The sequence below is a fragment of the Alexandromys fortis genome, unplaced genomic scaffold (genome assembly GCF_014885135.2).
Source record: "Alexandromys fortis isolate MF-2015 unplaced genomic scaffold, M_Fortis_MF-2015_v1.1 scaffold_24, whole genome shotgun sequence".
NCBI lineage: Eukaryota > Metazoa > Chordata > Mammalia > Rodentia > Cricetidae > Alexandromys > Alexandromys fortis.
Genome location: NW_026067906.1, coordinates 15,132,701 through 15,157,507, shown reverse-complemented (window position 1 = coordinate 15,157,507; position 24,807 = coordinate 15,132,701). Strand labels below are relative to the sequence as shown.

The window sequence follows — 24,807 nt, the reverse complement described above, 5'->3', positions numbered from 1 at the left end:
AGAGAAAATGAATTAGGCACTGTTTTTTTTTCTCTTTCTATTTTGTGGAATAATTTTATTTATTTATCTATTTAGGGTTTTGTTGTTTTGTTTTATTTATTTATTTATTAAAGATTTCTGCCTCCTCCCCACCACCGCCTCCCATTTCCCTCCCCCTCCCTCAGTCAGCTCCCCCTCTCTCGTCAGCCCTAAGAGCAGTCAGGGTTCCCTGCCCTGTGGGAAGTCCAAGGACCTCCCACCTTCTTCCAGGTCTAGTAAGGTGAGCATCGAAACAGCCTAGGATTTTTTTATTTTATTTTATTTTATTTTATTTTATTTTATTTTTGAGACAGGATTTCTCTATGTGCCCCTGACTGGCTTGGAACTCGCTCTAGACAAGACTGGCTTCGAACTCACAGAAATCTGCCTGCCTCTGTTCTGTGGCTGCTGGGATTAAAGGTGTATGCCACCACCATCTAACAATTTTGTGGGATAATTTAAGGAATATTGACATTAACTCCTCTTTGAAAGTCTAGTATAGTTCTGCACTAAAACCATCTGGCCGTGGGCTTTTTCGGTTGGTAGAATTTTAGTTACTCTTTCTACTTCCCTAGGCCTTATATGTCTGTTTAAATTGCTTATCTGATCAGGATTCAACTTTAGTGGATACCATGTATTGAGAATATTATCCATTTATTTTGGATTTTCCAATTTAGTAGAGTACAGATTTTTAAAGTATACCCTTACGAATCTCATTTCCTCAGTGGTTGTTGCTAAGTCCCCCTTTTCATTTTTTTAAATCACTCTAAACCTTTTAGTTAATTTGGCTAAGAGTTTATCAATCTTACTGATTTTCCCTAAAACCAACTCTTTGTTTGATTGACTCTTTGTATTTGTTTATCTGGTTGGTTCTGTTTTATTGATTGCAGCCCTGAGTTTGATGATTTCTCACTGTCTACTTCTTTTCCATGATTTTTTTTCTTTCTGTTCTAAGCTTTCTGGCCTATTGTGAAATCACTAGAATGAGAGCTCTCCCATTTTTAATGTAGGCAATTAGGCTATGAACATGCCTCTTAAAATCACCTTCATTGTGTCCCATAAGTTTGGGTATATTGCATGTACATTTCCATTCAACTCTAAAAGTTTTTCATTTCTGTCATGACCTATTTTTTTTACTCAGTAGTGACTTGTTCAGTTTCCATTAGTTTGTAAGGTTTCTGTTATTTCTGGTTTTGTTTTTATCCAGTTTTGATCCATTATGATCAGATAGGATTCAGGGTATTATTTCAATTTTCTTGTATCTGTTGAGATTTGTTTTGTGTCTGAATATATGGTTAATTTTGGAGAAAGTTCCAAGAGCTGCTGAGAAGATATATTCTTTGAGTTTGGGTGAAATAGTCTGTATATATCTGTTAGATCTATTTGGTTTATAATATTAGTTATCTCCAGCATTTCTCCATTTAGATTTTTTTCTGGGTGACCTGTTTATTCACAAGAGTGGTTTATTGACATCACACACTATCAGTGTGTGAAGGTCAATGTATAATTTAAGCTGTAGTAGTGTTTCTTTTATTAACTTGGGTCCTCTTATGTTTGGTGCATAGATATTAAAAATTACAATATCCTCCAGGTGGATTTTTCTTTATTGAGTATATAGCATCCTTCCCCATCTCTTCGGATTGGTTTTGGTTTGATTCTATTTTGGCAGATACTAAAATGTCTACACAAGCTTATTCCTTAGATTCATTTGATTGGAATATCTTTTTTTTTCTATCCTTTTACCCTGAGGTAATGTCTGTCCTTGATGTTAAGGTGTGTTTCCTTGAATGCAGCAGAAGGGTGGGTCTTATTTTTTTTTTTTCATTCATCCTGTTAGTCTGTTTCTTTTTATTGGGGAATTTAGACCTTTGATGTTGCAAGATGTTAATAGCAGTGTTTGTTGATTTCCTGCTCCTATTTTTGTTGTCACGGTGGTGGTGGTGTGTGTGTGTGTGTGTTCCCCTCTTTTGATTTGCTGGTCTAGGATTATTTATTTCTTGTGTAACCCCTTCAAGTTACAGTTTTCCTTTTAGTGTCTTCTGTTGGGCCGGATTTGCAGACAGATACAGCTTAAATTTGGTTTTCTCATGAAATAGCTTCCTTCTCCATCTATTGTGATTGGCATTTTTGCCGTGTATAGTCTGGATTGGTATCTGTGATCTCGTAGAGTTTGTAAAATATCTGTCCAGGCTCTTCTGACTTTTAGAGTCTCCATTGAAAAGTCGAGTGTAATTCTAATAGGTCTGCCCTTATACGTTACTTAGTGTTTTCCCTTGGCAGCTTTTAATAGTCTTTCTCTGTTCTGTACATTTAGTTTTCTGGTTTGTAAGTGCCAAGAAAAATATCTGTTCTGGTTCAGTCTTTTTGGTGTTCTGTATGCTCCTCATACTTTGATAGCCACGTCCTTCTTTAGGTTGGGGAAGTTTTCTTCTATGATTTTGTTGAAAATATTTTCTGTGCCTTTGACCTAGGTTTCTTTCCCTTCTTCTGTGTTTTTTCATGATGTCCCAGATTTCTTGGATGGTTTATGCCTGGAGTTTTTTAAATTTAACATTCTTAGATGGAGGGATCCATTTCTTCTACCATGTCTTCAATGTCTGAGAGTCTCTCTTCCTTCTTTTGCATGCTGTATTGAGGCTTGCTTCTGAGGATCCTGTTTGAGTTCCTAAATTTATCATTTCCAGATTTCCCTCAGATTGAATTATCTTTATTGATTCTATTTCCACCTTCAGGTCTTGAACTGCTTTTATTAATTTCCTTCCACTCCTTGTTTGTATTTTCATAGATTTTAAGAGATTTCTTCATTTCCTCTTTAAGGATCTCTATCATCCCCATAACAGGTATTTTAAGATTCTTGTCTAATATTTCAACTAGATTGTATTTCTCAGAGTCTACTGTAGTAGGGTTTCTGGGATCTAGTAGAGACATATTGTCCTGGCTGTTTTGATCCTGTTTTTATGCTGGCATTTAGGCATCTGAGTTTGAGATGACTCTCGGTCTAGGTGCTAATATCTGGCAGCTCTTGTCCTTGTTGGGTGAATCTTTTGTTCCTTGGTCTTGCCCTCTCCAGTTCTTAGGAGAGTGCCGTGAGCTGGGTGTTGGCTGGTAAGAAATTCTTCTGGGATCCTGCCAGATATGGCCACTAGGGATTCTGGTTAGAATGTGTTTCTAGGTATTAAGAGCTGATAGGAATGGGGATAGGCTAGAAGGCTGGGGAGCTTCACAGGAGGTAGAAAAGCAGGGTGTTCCACCCAAGGACCTGCTTACTCCCCTAGTAATGGGGGCAGAGAGTGTGGAGAGGCCACAGAGAAAGTCTGCTACAGAGCTGGGGAGGGGACTGGGAGGTGGTGTGATATGGAGGAGTGGGGGAAAGGATCTGCAGTTAGCCTCCCTGCCTCCCTGGCTGGCTTGGCCAGAGTTTTCAGAGAATGCCTGCTGGAGTTGGGGGAGGGAAGGTTGGAGGAGATCAGTTTGATCTACTGGAAATGGGGTAGTGGGGAGGGGAGGCCACAGCAGGTGGTCTGATACGGAGCTGGAAGTGAGATAGGGGAACTGGGCTGGAAAAGAGGAGGGAGAGTGGAAGTCTGTGATTCCAAATCTTTAGTTTCTTGATTGTAGATGTTGAACGTAGATTGTAGCATGGCTAGCCTTTATTTTACAGCTAATATCCACTTATGAGTGAGTACATACCGTGTATGTCTTTCTCGGTCTGGGTTACCTCACTCAGGATGATTTTTTTTTCTAGTTCCATCCATATTCCTTAAAATTTCCTGGTGCTCTTGTTTTTAACAGCTCCATTGTGTAAGTGTACCACATCTTCTTTATCCATCCCTCAGCTGAGGGACATCTAGGCTGTTTCCAGGTTCTGGCTATTACAAATAAAGCTACTATGAACATAGTTGAGTAAGTCTCCTTGTGGTATGATTAAACATCCTTTGGAATATGCCCAAGAGAGGCATAGCTGGGTATTGTGGTAAATTGAGTCCCAGTTTTCTGAGAAATCACCACACTGACTTCTGAAGCAGTTGTATAAGCTAGCACTTCTCCCAGCAATGGAGAAGTCTTCCCCTTGCTCTGTATCCTCTCCAGCATGAGCTGTTGCTTTTGCTTTTGATTTTTAGCCATTCTGACAGGTGTGAGATGGAATCGCAGAGTTGTTTGGATTTGCATTTCCCTGATGGCTAAGGATGATGGCTTAAGTGTTTCTTGGCCATTTGAGATTCTTCTGTTGAGAAGTTTTTGTTTACATCTGTACCCCATTTTTTAATTGGATTATTTGGTTTGTTGATATCTAGTTTCTTGAGTTCTTTATATATTTTGGAAACAAGCCCCCGGTTGGATGTGGGGTTGGTGAAGATCTTTTCCCATTCTGTAGGCTGTTGTTTTGTCCTATTGATGGTGTCCTTTGCCTTATAGAAACTTTTCAGTTTCATGAGGTTCCATTTATTGTCCTTCTTAGAGCCTGTGTTATTGGTATTCTGTTCAGGATGCTGTCTCCTATGCCAATGCAGTCAATATTATTTCCAAATTTCTCTTTTATCAGGTTCCGCATATCTGGATTTATGTTGAGGTCTTTGATCCACTTGGATTTGAGTTTTGTGAAAGGTGATAGATATGGATAAATTTGCATTCTTCTACGTGCAGATATTCAGTTAGGCCAGCACCATTTGTTGAAGATGCTTTCTTTTTTCCGTTGTATAATTTTGGTTGAAAATCAGGTGTCCATACATATGTGGATTTATGACTGGGTCTTTGACTAAATTCCATTGATCCACCTGTCTTTTTTTATGCCAATACCATACCCTTTTTTATTACTATTACTAGGTAGTAGAGCTTGAAAACAGGGGAAGTGATACCTATGGAAGTTCTTTTATTGCCCATGATTGTTTTAGCTATCCTGGATTTTTGTTTTTCCATATGAAGTTGAATGTTGTCCTTTCAAGGTCTATAAAGAATTGTATTGGGATTTTTATTTAATGAGGACTGAATTGAATCTGTAGCTTTCTTTTGACAGGATGGCCAATTTTACTATATTAATCTTACCAATCCATGAGCATGGGAGATCTTTCCATCTTCTGAGATCTTCTTCAATTTCTTCCTTCAAAGACTTGAAGTTTTGTAATACAAATCTTTCATTTGCTTGCTTAGAGTTACACCAAGATATTTTATATTATTTGAGGCTATTGTAATAAAGGTGTTGAATCTCTGGTTTCTGTCACAGCCTGTTTATCATTTGTGTATAGGAGGGCTGTACAGTTGTGTGACTTGGTCCTCTTGTGGGACTCCTGACAGTGGGAACAGGGGCTGTCTTTGACTCTTTTATAGGCTTTTGGGATCCCACTCCTCGTGCCTGGTTGCCTTGCCCAGCCTTGGTGCATGAGGAGGTGGTTGGTCTTACTGCAATTTGGTAAGCCATGTTTTGTTGCTACTCATGGAGTCCTGCACTTTCCAGAGACAGAAGAGGAGTGGACTGGGGAAGAAGCAGAAGGGGGGATGGAGAGTTACTAGAAGAGGGAAAAGGCTGTGGTCAGGATGTAAAGTGAATAAATAACTTTATCTTTAAAAGAAAGTTGAATGTAGTTTCTAACCCCAGTCCTTGGATACTCTTTCCCTATAGATTAAATGCCTTTAGGGTAGTCAGTGAACTGTGACAGAAGATCAGACAGGTGGCGTATGTCCCAGGAGCATCCTGTTGTATCCATGCCAACTATGCACCTCCTCTCTGCCACCCACTGATTTTTTTTTGATGCCATCACAGTGCTGAAGGTGACGGTCCAAACTAAACATCAGGCAGTTTTGGTATACCTCACGCTGAGAACGCAGTTTTCAAAATGGCATTCATTTATTCTAGATGTTATTGGACGTCTGTTTTATGTCAGGCAGTGGTAGCTCAAAACTGAAATTGCACCAGGGTGGCTTACATGTATGCCAGAATTAGGTGATGTAAAGTAAACTTACAAACAAAACGTAACTCTGAATTGTAATGACTACTTTTGAAGCTGTGCAAAGTCATAGAGGAGCCCACCTTAGATTGGGTGGTCAGGGAAGATCTCTGCAGAGGTAGCACACTGAAGTAGAGGAGAGAATGTTCTAGAAAAGGAACTAGAAGTGTATAAGCCTCTATAGAAGCGGAAGACTTCAAGGGACACCAAGGCATGGTGAGTTGCAACAAAGCCAAAGATGTGCTGGTTGGCGGAGAATGGGAAGGAGTTGAGTCATGCTGGGCCCTGTGGGTGGTGTTCCGGGCTTGGCATTGCATTTTCATAAAAGGGGTAGCTATTAAAGAATTTTAGACACATGACTGGGTTATCATAATTGCATTCTGTGTGTGTGTATATGCATGTGTTTGTGGAGGTACAAGAGCATGTGTTGATGTAGATGTCCATGATTGTGTGTACAAAAGCACACGAAAGCCAGAGGAAAACCTTAAATGTCATTTCTTGGCAGCCATTCTCCTTTTTCTTTTTCTTTTTTCTTAAAACTAGAACTCACCAAGTAGGCTATGCCAGCTGGCCAAAGAGCCCCAGGAATCCACCTGTCTCCACCTCCCCAGTGCTAGAATGACAAGCATGTACCATCCACATCCAACTTTAAAAGAATGTATGCATTATCAAGGTGGTAGTGGTGCACACCTTTAATCCCAGCACTCAGGAGACAGAGACAGGTGGATCTCTGTGACTTCGAGGCCAGCCTGGTCAGCAGAGTGAGTTCCTGGACAGTCAAGACTACACAGAAAAAGTTCATCTCAGAAAACAAAAACAAAAAAAAATTAATTATCTGAGGATTTAGTATAATGTAGGTTGATCCTATTCATGCTTCTCCCAGTTCTTTCCCACCTCCCTACCCACCCAACTTCCTGTTCTACATCCAAACTCACGTCCTGTGCTTTCAAAGCAAGCACTTCACAGATTTAGCTGTCTTTCCAGCCCCTATATTTGCATTTTTAATCAACCATAGGGCTTGGCCAAAAGTAAAAATGGCAGTGCATACTAGTATAAAAAAAAACAATAAATATATTGTGGACAAAATCTGAGATCAAGGTCCAGTAGAAAGGTCTAAAAGTAATTCTCGAAAAACAATGACACATTCCCAAGCCCAAGGCACAGCAAACTCCAGAAGTCTCTGTCCCCATCCGTGTTCACTGCAGTTCACCAACAGCGTCAGGCCTAGCTACGTCCCCAAAAGAGAACTGTGAAAGACACAACCAAATATGCAGCAAGCCTTCCTTTCCTTCTGCTGTGTTACATAAAAATCTTAATAAAGGCAAAATTCAACTCATGTGGCTTCCCAGCGAAAACAAGTCTAATTAAAACATGCATGCATACATGCTTCCGAAAATCGTGGCCCCTATGGCACCAGCTGTCAGAGTTATAATGGTGCATCAAATGAGAGGAATCAATTTTACACAGATGAGTAGAGATATAAGATTTCAAGCTGAGCCTGGGAATTAACTAAATTTACATGCATGTTGTAGTGGAAAGAGCATGGAATGTAATTTCAGAGGACATGGGGTCAATGCTTAGAATCCCTGCGACTTTAAGCAGTTTATGCGACTTCACTAAAACCCAACTAACTCTAGCATCAATCCATATGTAAAATTGGGATAAAAATAATATCTACCTCACAGGAACATTGTGAACATGAACATATTGAGGCCGATGGCTTTTCTGTGCCATTTTTAAGAATAGACATCAAAGGAACGTACGTGAGTTTCTTCCAAACAGACTCCTATTGCAACCAGAAACGAGAGGCTGAGGAGGTGGTTCAACAGGCAGAGTACTTGCGTACAAGCCTAGGAACCTGAGCTTTGGGGCTATCTCTGCACTGGAGGGCTGGACACAGCCTGATCCCAGCCCCTCCTGATCTAGCCCCAGGCCATAGAGAGATCCTATCTCAAAAAAAACAAAGAGGTAGCAGTGGCCAGGGTTGACCTCTGGCCTCCGTATGCAATACACTGGCATGTGCAGACAAACACACAGGCACACACATAGACACCAAAACCAAAAGTCATTCTACAAAAATACACTTTTAATTTTCAATTATTATGAGTTATTTCCAAAGAGCAACGAATATAGCTTGGAAACAAAATGATTAGTCAGATTAGAAGCTTAGCAAATGCCCCTCCCCACTCCTCATCCCTATCACGTATCTGCAGGATCGTAAAAATCTATACACTTCCATTTTCTCACTTATACAATTGAGATCATGTAATAATTTATATTTATAATGTGAAGAGTCAAATAAGATCATACATATAAAGTACGTTAGCACATGCCTGACACAGGTAGGGACTGAAATGCCAGCCACGGGCCATGCTGTTTCTGCCTCAATATTCAAAATATGTTTTTATGTCTTTTGCTTAGAGCATACGTGGGGTCTCTGTCTCACGCATTTCCAAACAGACTATAAGAATCCAGCCCTGGTACAATCTAATCCTATGACTCTATCAAAATTGCTCATATTCAAGGTCACCAATGACCAAGTGCTAAACTCCATAGGTAGTCCTCATGTTGAAACTGTGGGGGAAATGTTTCATTTTTGACCAGTCTTTTCCCACGTTTCTTCCCACGGATTCCAGACAGTGAGTGGTATCCCCTCATCTTCCTCCTTCACTGGACACTGCCTCCCTATCTTCGTTCCTGAGGCTAAGGACACCATCCTTTATGTTGGTCTCTATATCACAGGCTAGCCTTCAGGGGTTCCCGGCTCTCTCTTGTCCTATCTTCTGCTTACTTTGGGGGTGACCTCAAGAATACTCTTTGTTTTCAATACAGCCTACATTCCGTTTCCAGCCTGGAGTTTTCAGAAGGCAGGCTGTCTGTACCCAAGTACATGCCTAATGTTTTCAATTGGAAATATGATACGCTTCCAAAGTCAACATGTCCAGTTTCATCCTTGTGTTCCCCCTAACCCGTTCCTTCCCACAGTCTTTCCATCTCAGTTCGTGTCAGCGTTATCCTTCCAGTTGCTCGGGTCAAAAACCTCGAATTCTTCTCCCTTGATTCCTCCCTCCCGCTCCCAAAGCCCACACCCAATCCATCAGCAAGTTCCGTCAGCTCTGTTTTCAGAAAATAGCCAGAATTTGATCCCTGCTCCAGCCACTTGTTGTTTCCACGGAGAATGCCTCAGCATAAGCTGTGACCCCAGCTTAAGAACCTCACTCTTCTCCCGCTTCTGTCCGCCCATCATCCACTCCGTGCCGGACACGGTCAACCACCTGCACATAATTCAGTCAAGAGGCTCCCACTCAGTCCTTCCTCTGGATCCCCATCGGACCAAAGGTAAAAGCTGGCACCGTCGTGAAGCCTTTCTCCTTTCTCGACAAACTCCAGCCGCCGTGCCTGTCTCTCTCTCCTTCAGACCCTGGGGCCTGCAGCTGCCTGCCGCAGGGGCGGCATGCGTTCCCTGTGTCTTCCACCTGGGAAATGCCTCCGCCCTTGACGGCTGTGAGACCCCTGAATTTGTCACTTTTAGCACTGCTGTGAGGAAATAAATAGCTGGGGAAACAAATTTAAGAAAGGAAGGGGTCCTTGTGGTTTACGGATACAGGCTATACTGGCCATTAGGGACTAGAAGGCATGGCAGCAGAAGACTGGGTACCCGGTCACATTGCATCCCAGCAGAGATGTTCTCAGCTCACTTGCCAATTTTCATTCAACCCAGGCCCCTGCCCACTGAATGGTACTTCATATTTAGGGAAAATCTTTATACTTCAGTTAGTCTAATCTACATAGCCCCTCACGGGCATGCCCAGGCTCTTCACTGAGTCTCAGCCCTGTCAAGTTCATGATCACTATTCAACCACATATCCCTCTCTCTCATGTCCTACAGGGCTTTTACTCTGACATCATCCCTTCCCAGACATTCCACTAAAACTGGCAACTGACCCTCCCTACCTGGTTTTGGTAGCTTGTTTTATCTGGTTGCCATTTACTCTGTATATTTTAGTTAATCTGTCTTCTTGTTGTTGTTGTTTGTTTGTTTGTTTTTGTTAGTCTCTAGAATAGAATGTAAAGATTCAAGACCACAGAGGGGTTTGTTTTGTTTTGTTTTGTTTTTGTTTTTGGTTTTGTTTTGTTTTGTTTTGGCTTGCTGCATTTGCTTGCTAGGTCTTGAGAACCAAGAATAGTAGGCACCCAATAAATACTTGTCAACTATGTAGAAATAATGAAAGAATAGTTTCCCTATGCTGGGAAGGGCCATTAATTGACTTCCTAACTACAATAGAGGCATTAAGAATTATGGCAAAAGTAAAGCAATTCTGAATTTGAAATATGTGCTTATGAAACAGGATCCATTACAATACAATACATATGATGGTTAGTCCCTTAGCATGCACTGATATATACATAGATATGGATATAGATAGATATATAGATACACACAGATACATGTAACCCAGTGACAAGCATATTCCTCTTACAGTGCCTCATCAGCTTTAGTTTATATTTCTCACTCGATCTTAAATCCCAGCAACACACTTCCCTTTCCCATTCTACACTGACTGCCTGAAGAACTATTCTCTTTTGGTAGCCTATCACTGTACCTAATTATAATTACTTCATCAATAAAAGTATCAACCAGGCCTAACCCTATCAGCCCCTGAGGTCAAATGAATATTATTACTATTTACTTTGTCTTATTCATATTATGTAAAATACATTTTTTTTACCTCTTAAATAACTTTAGTTGACTATCTCTCTAGCTGCTAAGGATTAATACTGATTTGGGTTATTTTGCTAGGTGTATGTTTTCCATTTACACCTGAGGATAAACTAAGTTTATGCTTTTTCTTTCTAAAATGGCATCTTTATTGGAGTTCTTTTTTTTTCCATATCCAAAAATTGTGCAGTCGGCTTTTTCTTTCCTTATCACACAAACTCTTGTTTGTTCCTCCGTAAAGGGCCTGCCAGAGTCTCGCTGAGCCATGGGTTCAGTGCTGAGCCGTGAGCACAGGTCTCAGTGTGAAGCATGAAAAGCATTTGCGTATGGAAATAAAACAAAAAGCACATGGCCAAACATTTTGAATTTCAGGGGAAAGTACAATCTCTTTTGACATTTCATACGGAGATAAATCAACAATATAAAGTGAATGTCCACAGTGGTCTACCTCTGGAGTGGCCACTCGAAAGATTGTACGTATTTTGTTTGTTTTTGGATTCTTGCTTTGTTTCCTGTTTTTTGTTTGCTTGTTTTTATTACTACTCTGTTGAAGACACTGATGGAGCTTGTCTTGGAGGTGTGGCCTTGCTGGAGGAGGTGTGGCGTAACACTAGGGGTGGGCTTTGAGTTTTCAAAAGCCTACTCTGTCTCTCTCTCCCTCTGCCTCCAACTTCTATATAAGATGGGGGCCCTCAGCTACTTTCCTGGCACCATGCCTGCCTGACTGATGGATGCCATCCTTTGCCGTGATCGTCACAGACTGAAATCCTCTGATACTGTAAGCAAGCCTCCAATAAACTCTTTCTTTTATAATTTGCCTTGGTCATGGTGTTCCATCAGAGCAACAGAAAAATAACCAAGACGCAATGCTTTGACCAGCTAGCTGTCATTTCTCAAAGATTCCTAGACTCCTTTCCTTTATCAGTTGACCACTAGGATGAACCTACCCCCAACAAGCTCCCACCACAGTTAGACAGACTCACACACAATGGGAAATCAGAGAAATGCCTAAAGAAAACACCGAAAGGAAAGTAAAACCACATCTCACCATGGCAAGGATGACTGTTGTGAGAAGGAGCCAGCTGTGTCTCATCGCCCGGCTAGCTTAACCCCTGAAATAACCACACAGAAATTGTATTAATTAAATCACTGCCTGGCCTATTATTTCTAGCCTCTTATTGTCTAACTCTCACGTATTAGTTTAACCCATCGCCATTAACGTGTATCGCCACTTGACTGTGGCTTACCGGCATGAGTCTAACTGGCGTCTGTCTTGGGCAGGAGAACCATGGCGTCTGCCACACTGCCCTTCTTCCCAGCATTCTGTTTTTTCTACTCCACCCACCTAAGTTCCACCCTATCAAAAGGTGGAGATTCCCAAAATCTCTCTTAAGTTTTGGTATTTCCCTAGCATGTCTCCCAACCCTAGAAGCTACATAAAGCTGTGTAGTGGTGTTTGGGGGTTGGGCTCACAGCATGAGTTTGAAATCAGTCTGTTTATAATCAAATCCCAAACGTAAAACATTTTTGGATATATGATGTTGGGTCATTACTTCCTCATGTATTCAATGAGTTACCTGCTCACTGGAAATGTTGCAAGAAACTAACTCACAAGTTGGTTTTTTTTTTTTTGTGTGTGTGTGTGTGTGTGAAGATTAAATAAAATGATAACTGTAAGTTCCTTGAATAGTAACCAGTGTGTAGTTAGTGCTTGGGAAATGTTATCATGTTAGGGAAATAACTCAGTGTGTTCAGTGCTTGCTGTATAAGCATGAGGACCTGGGTTCAGATCCCCAGAGCAGAGTAAAAGCTACACGGGGTGATGTGTGTCCATAACCTCAGAATTGTAGAGTGAGGACTGCAGGATCTTGAGCTTGCTGGCTTTCTACTGTAGCTGAAACAGCAAGTTTTGGGTTTAATAGAGAGCCTATCTCACTAAATAATAATGATAATGTGGAAAAGTGATTGAGGAAAAATATCTCAACATCAACCTTCTCTGGCCTTCACGTGAGCCTGCATGGGCAATGTACACACAAATCCATATATGTACACACATGTACATAGGCATGTACCCACAGGCACACATCCATTTGCACATACATTGTACATATGCATGCACACACATGGACATAGGCATGTACACATAAGCACACATACATACACATGCACAACCAAAAGGAAAATAAAAAGAAACACTAGATATCCATCTACAATCCATTCCCTGAATTCTTGCACTACATCCATCACATCAGAATACCCATACCAGCTGTGACCATCTCATCAGTCCTGATTCGGGACTTTGTTCAAGTTCTCCGAGCCCCAAAGTCCTCAGCTCTACTGTAGGGAGAATAAATGCCCAGAAAGACAGAGACGCCCATACTTATAAAGATGTTTGATGTTGAGAGAATTTGCTTTCCCATTTTGAGAAGACCATGGCCACAGCTAGGTAGAAATGTGTGGATACCAAAAGACCAAAAGGAAATAGATAAAAATCTTACCTGATATTAATGCCAAGTGGTGAGCCTGCAGAGAGTTCTTATTTTGTTCCGTGCTTGTTTATTTTTCCAGTGTTTCTATAATAAGCTTGCACTCGTTCATCAGGTTCGTGACTCATCAAGCAAACACTGGTAGAATGCTTTCAGAGACTATACTGTGGTCTGATGACACAAAAAGATTAAGACCAAGACAGTGTATAAAAAGAGCAAATTCTTAAAATCAGTAGGGCAAAAATGTGTCACCCGCTACCGAAAAGAAAAGAGGGGGAACATGCTTCTGCCTTCAAAAGGCATCAAAAGTTCAACTCATAATGTGATGGGAAAGGCCTGAGTAGGACAAGGAAACTTAAAAATCATCTGCCAGGAGTATTTGCCATAGAAGTGATTAGGATAGGATGTTAACGAGGATCCCAGATCCCAGATTTTATAGCCAGATAGCAGGTTGGACACTGACAGGAAGCGGCAAACACTAATAGCACTGTAAGTCCACAAACTCGAGTCTGAGTCTGGCTCAAACCGAGTAGCCCATTTCAAGAGATGCTTGAAGATACAAAGGTCGTGGGCAGCACCATTTCAGAGACTTCTGACAATGCCCAAAGCTGCTACTGTCATCATGTCATCATCGTTGTCGCCGCCTTCTTCTTCCTCCTCTTCCTCCTTTTCCTCCTCCTCCTTTTCTTCTTCTTCTCCTCCTCCTCCTTCTCCTTCTCCTTCTCCTTCTCCTCCTCCTCCTTCTTCCTCTTCTTCCTTTTCCTCCTCCTCCCTTTCTTCTCCTCTTCTCCTCTTCCTCTTCCTCCGCCTCTCTTCTCCTCTTTCTCTTCCTCCTCTTCTTTCTCCTCCTCCTTCCCCACCTCTCCCTCCTCCTCTCCCTCCTCCTCTTCCTCCCCTTCCTCCTCCTCTTGTTCATTTTTCTCAAATCTCACACCCGTTCCAGGATTTAAAGTTGGGTGTTGGAATGAGATAGACAAAAGACTGATGATAAATGTATCCTGTGTTGATAGAGTGACTTTGAAAAGTTTCTTAATAAATGAGTCATGTTTTTCTTATTTATACATACCCTACCGCACTGGGCATAAACAAGGACACAAATAAAAATAGTACCTTCCACAGTGAATAATCACCATGTGCCCAATCTCCCAGGTTAGAACAAAAAAGACCTTATGTCCACCCCGGCCCCTGTAGATACCTCAGTCACTAAGTTCTGATCCTGAAGTATCTTGAGACTCTACCACCTGGCTCCTCCCCGTGGCTTCTGCTTCAGACTGATTGCAGTGCCCCTCACTTCTTGCTGGCCTCAGTAATAACTCCTACCCCTCCCGTCCATCTCCCATATTTCCACGTACTCAGAATTTTCTCCTCAAAGAAATAAAATACAGCTATGCCACGATATTGTGTAGAGATGCCCTGGCTTCCTGTGTCTGGGACTATATAGTCCCTGAACAAAAACAGGCTAGGACACCCTTTGAAAAATCCCTTTCCAAGTTTACATTATGCCCACCTCCCAGACTGCACACATGTTCCCTATTCTGAAGCCTAGCTAATGCCTAAAAACGATGCTCTGTTTCCACCCAGTCCCTTCGATTCCTCTCCACTTAGCAAATTCTCCTTGAGAATTTAGGAGCCTGCTCCAAACACTTCCTTCCCTATGGAGCTGTTCCGTTTCTCCTCCTTTTGACTCCAACAGAATGCTTTTCATCCCTGATACTGTCTTGCATTTTAATTTTCTGTTACTCATGTTTCTTCTCATCTCAGTGGTAAATTAACCCGAAAGCAAGCTCCATTCACATTTATCCCCACTTCCCAGACCTTGGCATCTTGTAGATGGACACAGTTTTCCATTCCTCCAGTCTTGGCACTGTTAAACTCCTATGGCAGCTGAGGAACTTGTGTATTTTTCATGAGTTCAGAGCAGCTGCAGTTACCAACGCAAGATCCAGACCAGTTAAAGAGAGTGGTTCTGTCCCCTAGCTGAGGAACTGTTGGCAGTTCACGCCTGATGGGAGAGGGAACATAACCACTTAAGGATCCCCATTCCCCAGTGGATGGACGCGTGCATATGTGCGTATGGGAAGCAATTAATTGAACTCAATAAGATAGATAGATAGATAGATAGATAGATAGATAGATAGATAGATAACCTTGGGAATTAACAAATAGGACTGTGTGAAATTGAAAAAGTTTCTACACAACAAAGAAAACTAGCAACAGAATGAACAAGCAGCCTACAGAACTGAGGAAAACCTTGACCAACTATATTTCAGATGGGGTCAATATCTAAAATATTTTATAATTGTAAAAGTTAAACACACATACATCAAACTACCAATAAACAGATGAGCTAATGCAATGAAGACAAAGATCTCAGGAAAAAAAAAGAAATAAAAATGGCTAATTAGTGTTTTAAAGTGTTCAGCATTGGTAGCCACGAGAGGAATGTAAATTAAAACCATTCTGGGATTCCAACTCTCTCCAGTCAGGAAATACACAGCAACAAATGAGGAAGAGGATTGGGGAACGGGAACCCTTTTTCACTGATGGCACTGGAAGCAGCCACTATGGAAATCAGTCCAGAAGTTGTATAAAGAACTAAACTAGAAATACCATATGACCCAGCTGCGCCACTCCTGGGACTAAGGACTCCGCGTCCTATCACAGAGATGCTTGCACATCTACAGTTATAGCTACGTTATTCACAATACCTTGGAAATGTCGGATGGGTGGAGTTAAAATGTGTGTGTATATGATGGAACTTTATTCAGCTCTAAAGAAGAATAAATTGTAAAGTTTTCAGGAATATGAGTGGATCTGGAAAGCACTGTAGTAATTAAATAACCCAGACTCAGAAAGACAAAAGGCACGTGTTCTTGCTCATGCAGATTCTAGCTTCCTGTTTTATGTATGTGTATAGGTGGGGTGAGTTTAGTAACTAGAAATGGGATCACCCAGTGCGTAAGAAGATGATGCACACCTTTGATTCCAGCACTCGGGAGACAGAGGCAGACAAATCTCTGAGTTCGAAGCCAGCCTGGTCTACAGAGCGAATTCCAGGACAGCTAGGGCTATACAGAGAAGAAACCCTATCTCAAAAAAAAAAAAAAGGCATAAGTGTATAAAAATGTGTTTGAAAATCAACAATGAGATCTAATACCATGTGTGCAAATTGCAATTTTTAAATTAACAAATGAAAACTTTTCATAGGTCTCCAAAGAACTATTTCAAGTCACACAGCCTGTCAGTGACTAATCAGAGATTTGAACTCTGGTTCATGGGGATCCAAGATTTGTACTGGGTTGCTGAGGCATGCTATTATTCTCATCAGTGACTGAGCTCTTGACCCTCATGCCACCTACCCATGCTCAGTAAGCCTGGTAGAAAGGTGGGGGAGGACACACAGAATGAGATAATCTGTAATGGCGGCATGAAACTTAAAATTCAAAATGTTGTCTCTCGTTAAAGACCAGTGAAAACAAACAGGCTAGTTTTATTAAGCCACAAACCTAATAACACTCAACAAAAGGTTTCTGTAAAATTTAATAGCTGTAATCTGGACGGTGTTTCACCCTGACTCATGGGCTTCAGCAACAATGTTTGTGCAATATGTTTTCCCCAGCTTTATGAGACTGCAGTTGCAGAAAAATGCTACTATGCTCGCTCAATTAAAATGCACCAGACGCATCCAAATGCGTGATTTGGGGAAACAGGCTGCTCCAAGCTGTTTGTTTCAGTTTATGAGTCGTGCACATCCTTGGAATTAAATCTTTAGGTAGACACTTACATTTCTTCTTACTTTTACAATTCCAGGCCCATAGCTCTGTCTTTTCCTTTGCCTAAGTGTACTTACTCTCTGGTATTTCTTCTCTACTATTTGAGAGCGTTGACTCCTAACATACAGAGTGTTTTCTACTACTTTTTCTTAAAAGTTTGCCAAGAACCTGAGTACAGGAGAAAGTTCTCTGTAAAGGGGACTTTGTCCACCAGTCCACCAGTGGTCACACATCACCTAAGCTGACCACTGACCCATTTTCTCTCCTCTCTAGGCTTTGTTCTTTCTGTGTGTGAATACCTGTATTTCTGTTATCCATGTCCATGTGTTGCATGCGTATAGCGGCCAGGAGTTGACACTGAATGTCTTCCTTGATCACTTATTTCTTTCGAGACATAGTCGCTCCCAGCTTTGGGTTGACTGATTGACTGATTGACTACTGAGTCTCCCCAGCCCCAAAATTACAGGAATGTGCCTACATGGTTGCTGGGGGGGGGGGGGGGCAAACCCAGGCCCTCATGTATGAGAAGCACATTACTAACGAAACCATCTCCCTTGCTCCAGGCTTTGATCTTGATTAGATCGCCCACTCTTTCCTTATCCAAAAAGACATCTTTTCTGCCTTGATCTTTTTCTTCTGAAAATAGATATTCCTTGTTGTGCGGATGTTGACGTGGCCACAGTCCTTCAGCCAAAAAATGTCAAAATCATAGATGTTACAAAATGCGGACTTTTGAAGAGTTTTTAAAAATTCATTTATGTTTAGAATGTTGTGTCCTATGTTTGTACAAAATCCTCAGATCAGCTCTGGGGAGGCACCCTGTAGACAAACATAGCTGTACTCCTGCAGAATTGGAATATTTACATGGGACAAAGACTACAAAGAGACCATAGCTCCATTCGAAATCGGCTACCACGTATTTCTCACAAAAGCTCTCCCCACCTGGTGTGGTGGAGATTTTATATTTTCAGATGAAGGATTAAGATACCGCTGAACATAGCTCCGGGGCATGTCAGGAAAGCAGCTGTAAGGGGGGTTCTTGGTGCTTCATCATTTTGGAACACGGCCCAAGTTTGGCCAGAGTCCTGTCGTTTAAGGGCGAGCGTGTGGACAGCGGGCACATGGAAGGGTTTGTGTGGATACTAGGGCAGTATGTGGAAGAATTAAGCCACATGAATGGGCAGGAACATCATTTAATTCCAAGTGTTTGCTATTTTATTTTTCTCGTTTTATTCTTAGTTTGAAAAGAAAATCTCTCTCTGGTTTCCATGTGAGTTGGATTGGACACATGTTCACAGGAAGCAGGCAGCATGGCAGTGGGAGGGGGGTTCATTATCAGACACGAATTAGACAAGAGGCTCAAAATGAACTGGAGAATTGATAGTATCGGTCACCACCGTCCTTTCCTTTGGAACATATGGATGCAGTTAGAGGTTGCCTTTATGTTTGATAAAATCAAAGGCAGATCCAATTGATTTTACATAATGGGCTATTTCAAAGTAATGAATTAACTGAACTAATGTTTTCTCACAAAACAAATAATTCCCAAAGAAAATAGATCTTTATTCTTAAATCCTCTTCCTCCCTTCTCAATTAATTAGACATCGTTGGTCAAAGGAAGTGAAGAAACTCAGCATTAGCCTGATTATATCATGAATGTAAAATGAGGCAGGCAAATAATGGGCTCTATAGTCTTCCGAACAAGTTAAATAAGTCTGTAATAGCCCACCAGTTGTGTAAACACTATTTCACTATTCTTGTAAAAGAAATATTGACTTACCTGTTAGCTAAAATTATCCCAGCATGCTTTGGCTAAGCTTGTTAGTAATTCTTGTGGCATATGTGAGTGTTCTGAGTTGTGGACTTCCACTGAAGATTAAAGAATTGGGGAAGCATTCATTTAACAAACCCTAGAAAGCAACACATGTTCCAGACTATACCTCACTAGCATCAAGGAACTTGAAATAAACGGGTTTTTTTAAAACAACAACAAAAAAAAGGGAGAGGTTTTTCCATTCTAGCATGAGATAGTCCATCACTCAGTAGCTTCTTAATATTGACACACTTTCCAAAATCATAAAAAAAATGAAAAACATCAAACAAAAAGTATCAAATGAGTCTAGCTTCACCCTGCTAACCTTATTATTATATTGAAAGAGGGCTGCCTTTCTCTGACTCTGATATGTAATTAGTTGTTGAAAGAAACCAGAGAAATATATGCATATATACATATATTATAATGTATTATATTATTGTTGTTAACATTATCAATACATTACTATACTATATTAATATTATTATAATATAAAATTATAATAAACCCAAGGTTCTATCCAGGTTCTAAAGTTACAAGGAAAAGGGCACAGGACTTAATAGCAGAGGGTTAGAATTTCAACTCCAACTCCCCAACATACTGGCCACCATTGGGAAAAATTCTCACATTTCCCATCCTTAAATGTCAAATGAGAATGACAACCTCTCTTCCCAGAGCCTAGTACGTGCCTGTCACTATTAGGGCAATGTTATTGGTCATTATCAGTCACTATGACATTCTTATAAATTAGGTGGTATTTTCTAGGAAACAAATCATTATTGACATGTCTTATTGAAACTTTTGCTGTGGGGGGTGAAAGTTAGCTGTATTTTCATCCTTATTGTTAAAGCGTAAGTAATTAACAGACATTCATTCAAGAAACAAAATCCTATCGGCTGTAGCATTCTTATCTTCCAAGTGCATGGTCCTCTTTTCCAGGGTTGTCAAGAACTTGAAGAACCATTAGCCCCTTGGTGGTCCCCATGCTTTCTAGTTTCCCACTGAGCTGGATTGAAAATTAACTGTGGATGGGTTCTCACTCACTGGGTCAAGCAATTAGACAAAACACTGTGTTCATCCACTGGGGGTGGATGATAGGGAGCCAGTGGCTTTAGATCCAGGGGTCTAGAAGGTAACCTTGGGAATTCACTTCTCTCCTTGCTGATAGTAATGCTGTTTATTACCCCTGAGATTTCTCCCTAAGACAGAAGCAGCACCTCCCCTGAACTTGGGGGTTCTCATCCTAGAGTGTATGAGGTTACCATGAGGATACTCTGATTCCAGGAAGCATAAGAATCCTCCAGACAGACTCACACCATTCTCCTGGAGTCACGTTTCCATCCCAGGATAAGAAGGCAGAGCCATAAGGCCAGCCAATACGGTTTGGAAGGCAGCTCCCAAAGGAGAATTATGGAGTAATCTTACCAAAGGAAGATAAATGTTGAATATGTAAAAAGAAGGAAGAAAAGGAGGGAGGGAGGAAGAGAGAAGAAGAGAAAAAGAAAGATAGAAGGAAGAGGTAGTTGATATGGATTCCCCCTGCTCCATTTGCTACATCTGTCTTCACTGTTTCACCCAATCAGAAACCTTCCTGCCCCACCTGCATTTGCTGACACATCCCTCTCCCCACAAAGAGGAAATCACTGTCAGTGTGAAGATTTGGTGTAGGCCAAGTTCTGGACACTGTGACATGTAGGAATACTCAAAAAACGGTAAATAATATCCCACCTCTTTGCTGGGAAGGTAACTGAGAGTTGACTCATTTGGGGTCTGTGATGAAGCAAGTTGAAACTGGAAGAATATAGATCCACAGGCAGTTCTGCCGGATCCATTCCACAACGACAAGGCTCTGCTCCTTTGGGTAGCATTGACATCATTAAAGAACGTCCTTTGGTGTTTTTTAATGGATAGTGGGCACAGCCGTTTCTGCACAAGGATGTTGATGAATCAATAGTCCCTTGGTTAAACAAAACATTTGTTTGTTCAAGACAACCCGGAGGAAAACTACGCTGACCATCACTGTCGGAATTTGTATCCAGAGCATGTTAGTACTTTAGATGCGCTGTGCGTGAGCAAGGATAACTTAGCCCTAGAAGGCTGCAGACTTCCCAGTTGTCTACAGGTATCTGTGGACAATTCACAGAAAGAATGAGTCTCTGAATCTATTTGTGAAACAGTCAGGAGCTAGATTTTTTTACTAATGGAAGGAAGATGGGCTATGAGTGGGCATTCTCCAAATTTGGAGTTTGGAGGGAATGGCTGAGAGAGACAGAACAAACCAACAAAAACTGTGAGAATGGGCAGAGGGCAGGAGTGATGGATATTTTATGAATTGAGAAGGAGATGAGGGAAAAGAACAAAATGGGGCAATGTGTTGATTTTCCAGAAGCCAAGACTAACTCGTGGCATGGCCCTCATTGGTATTAATTAGTTCTTTCCAGATCCTGGGCCATTATTTGATGTCTCATTATTTGATAAATGAGAAAGGTGAGAAAGAACATGCCTATGATCTCTTTCTCCTTCTCCCCCCATCTCTGTGCATCAGCCTGTCTGCTCCCCCAACTCTTATCAAGAAGAAACACAAACTTACTGACAACTGAACTCACCCAAGAAAAGTCCATGTCAGACGACAGGTTCAAATAAAAGAATATATATTCATATATATATGCATATCAGGTGAATATACATTCTTATCTATGTATCAGAGGAATGAATGGGCAAGTTTGGCAATCACTCTAATCTGTTAAACGTATCACATGCATAAAAAAAGGTCTTCCTGCTTATAAAGTTCAATTTGTAGAATAAATCCCATTGGACACAGGCTAAGAAGCAATTTTAGGTGGACTTCAAAGTGGCGAGGGTTCCCTGCCCTCCTGTGGTTCAGAGTGAAAACTCCATTGCTGAGAGTTGGCGTGGTAAGTAGGCTTAGCCTGACATCTACGGCTGTTCACTCAGGTGCGAGAGAGTGAACTACCTCACTGAGGGCTAGTCTAGGAGTCAAAAGAGGAAGACGAAAGAAAGGAAAGAAAAAGAAAAGTGGGAAGGCGTGGAGGAGAAAGAATCTGGAATCTTCCACAAAATGAACAGCCTGGGTCTGTTGAGCATCCCTTCATTAGAGGTCATTGCCGTGAAAATATCGCCCCCACCCCCAGGCCGCTGCCTTTTAAAAAGTCACTTTGGCCGGCCTGCCTATGCCGGGATGAATTGGGAAGACCCTGGAGTGCCGGCTTACTCGTTTTATTTGTTTAGCGATGTCTTCAGAAGGCTTTGATTTTGAAACAAGAGCGAGCCGGACAGCGCCTTGACGGGACGATCAATAAGGCCACCCATCTTCCCGGGGGAGTCTTGCTCTCATTCCTTGATGACTATCTTTCTGATTAGATTTTAGTCTTTTTTAGAAGCGCTGCGTGCATCCCTCCGGTTATCTGACGTGGACTTGGAGGAAGCTTGCGTTATCTATCTTTCGGCCCCTAAGTGTCTGCTTATGTTGTTCTGAAACAGGTCCCCTCAGTTCTCAGCTCTCTGTTGCGGGTACCCAAGAACTGTAGAGGGTGGGTGCAGGTGGGGGGTCCCCTGCCCGATCTGTGACTCTGAGTGCTGGAACCCACCCCTCAGAGGCGTACGTAGTTGGATAGCCCAGCATTCGTCAATACTTAGGGCTGCCAGCCGTGGCGCAGCCGGGTCCAGGGAAAGGAGAGGGGGTGGGAGGGAGGAGGGAAAGCGAGGCCGGGCTCAGGGGGTGCCTGGAAAGCTGGGCTGCGCTGACGTCACTGGGCGCGCAATTTGGCTGGAGCGCTTTAAAAAAGGAGCGTGCGAGCGGAGATGCTGCTGCGCACAGCTCAGACCGCCTGCAGCAGTAACAACCGCTCACCGCCACTGCGGCGACTGCAGCGAGGGGGGCTCCCGAGGCTGGTGTGGCCACAGCGTGCGGCACGGTCCCCACGGAGCTACTACCCGGCAGACGCCCGCCTGGCTGCAGACGCCCGGTGAGCTGCAGAAAAACCACTGGGGTTGCAGACGCCCGGTGAACAGCAGAAACCCGTGAAGAGGCGCCCGGAGCGTCTAGGTCTGCATCAGCCCCGGCTCTGCCCTCTACAGGCTTCCGGCTCACAGAACTCAGCCTCGGGCACCATGGACACCTCCCGCGTCCGCAGCATGCTCCTGTCCTTGCCCGCGCTGCTGCAGCTGGTAGCCGCCGGCAGCCAGCCGAGGCCGGACACGATGCCGCGGGGTTGCCCGTCACACTGTCAGTGTGACCTGGATGGCAGGATGCTGCTCAAGGTGGACTGCTCGGACCTGGGGCTCTCGGAGCTGCCCTCCAACCTCAGCGTCTTCACCTCGTACCTGTAAGTGTACCCCTGCCTCTCTGCAGACAGGGGACTTGGGGGAATGGGGGAAACCATGTCTGGGGTTTCCGGGTGCACGCCTGCTCTAAAGGGGCCGAGTGAGTTTGCCAAGGGCATCCTGACCGGACCTGTTCCGGCCTCCAGAGAAAAGCACGTGTCTCTGACAGAGCCTCTCCTGGCTTTCTGTACCCCAGGAGAAGCCGCTGGAAGCGCACCCGGGTCAAAAGCTGGTGCACAAGCAGCTTCCCATTGCAGCACCTGGCAGGTCGCAGGACCAGTCCCTCCTAATGTGGGTATTTGTGTGCAGAGTGAGGGGTTTGTGCTCAGGAAACCTGGAACCCGGGGGCAGGCTGCCCTACTGACTGCTCACAGGCGCGAACTCTGCATCAGGGCTGTAAAACTTTCCCTGCTAGAGAAACCCAACTTCTCCAAGCCCGAGGGGGGGGGGGGGCTCCTGCATTCCCGCACCCGAGTGTGATGTAACCTTTTTCTTTTCTTCTTTTTTCTTTTCTTTTTTCTTTTTTTTTTTTTTTAAACAAAGTGATTAAAATGTGGCAACCACAAACCCCGATTAGAGCTGCCAGAACGTTATCTTTACCTTTGGCTGGCCGAACCGCCCTTTGAAGTGCCGGCGGCCACATTGTAATCTTTAACCATCTCCTCCCCCGCGGCAGCAAAGGGAAGTGGGATGAAGGCAGCCGGGCTGGTAAACAGGGGCACCGCAGACATCCAAAGGGGGTCCTGGAGCTATCTATCAGCCCTTGGGGGTTCTCCCAGTTTTTCTGCCCCTGCTACTGCGTCCAAATCCCCGATCATGGAAACAAGCCTTAGACTCCTTTATAAGGTGGTCTCTGAGAAGCCCAGGCAGGAGGGTAACAGGTGGTGGGGTAGATGAGGTGACTCAGAAGAAACCCAGGTCTGTGGGACCAAGATAAGTACTCCTCCCAACTCTCCCCTTCTAATCTGAAGCTCGGTTCCTTGGGGTCCAGAGACCAGAGATCGAGGCTACCTTGGGGGTAACCCTATCTCTTACACTACGAGGTGAAATTTGTGGGCTTTATTTTTTACTTTTTTTAAATCAAGACATTTCACTGAGCCCATCCCAAATCCTGTATTGCCAGTTTCGGCTTTCTCTGATGTACCTTGGCAGGGGCTGAGTGAGATGTTTGTGAGTTCGTTTTTCCCTCTGGTTAGTCGTTTGAAGGAAAGAAACACGAGGCTTGCACAATGTTCCCCCCGTTAGGCACCGAGTGCTTTTCTGGAGACAGTGAAGGACAGAAAATATTGTTCAACCTGTTTTGATATTGAGTCTCAAGAAAAAGATCAGCCTCCTAGGTTTCCGTTTTGGGTGCATAGCAGACACCTCCGTGTTTCAGTAAACCGTTCAGGTCATTTTTCTTCACCTGGGTAGGATATAAAATGCCCTCCCCACTGCCCCGACAGATTTCCCTTCAATTGAACTCATTACACGTAGTGGTGTGTGTGTGTGTGTGTGTGTGTGTGTGTGTGTGTGTGTGTGTGTGGACTTCTGCTCTGGGAACAATCATTGTCTCATAATTTACTTTTCCTTCCGACCAGCTGATTTACCACAGAGTTCAGCATGCTTCCCTTCCCCCAGGTTTCCTAGTTTAACCACTACCCAGTGATTCGAGGATAATGTGTTCTCCAGTATAGCTAGCTCGTTTCTGAGGTCAGTTTGGAGATTGCTT

At 42.9% G+C, this 24,807-nt stretch overlaps 1 protein-coding gene across 2 annotated transcripts in view; it reads left to right on the top strand.

Moving 5' to 3' along the window:
* The first annotated feature begins 22,489 nt into the window (after nt 1–22,489).
* The window catches only part of Lgr5 (leucine rich repeat containing G protein-coupled receptor 5), a 133,742-nt gene continuing 131,424 nt past the window's right edge, over nt 22,490–24,807 (top strand). The window contains exon 1 of one of the 2 annotated variants that reach the window (XM_050135583.1): nt 22,490–23,098. In XM_050135583.1, coding sequence (XP_049991540.1) covers nt 22,884–23,098 — 215 coding nt within the window. In that variant the 5' untranslated portion in view covers nt 22,490–22,883. The remainder of the gene's footprint in view (nt 23,099–24,807) is intronic. The other variant, XM_050135582.1, reaches the window with a different exon arrangement.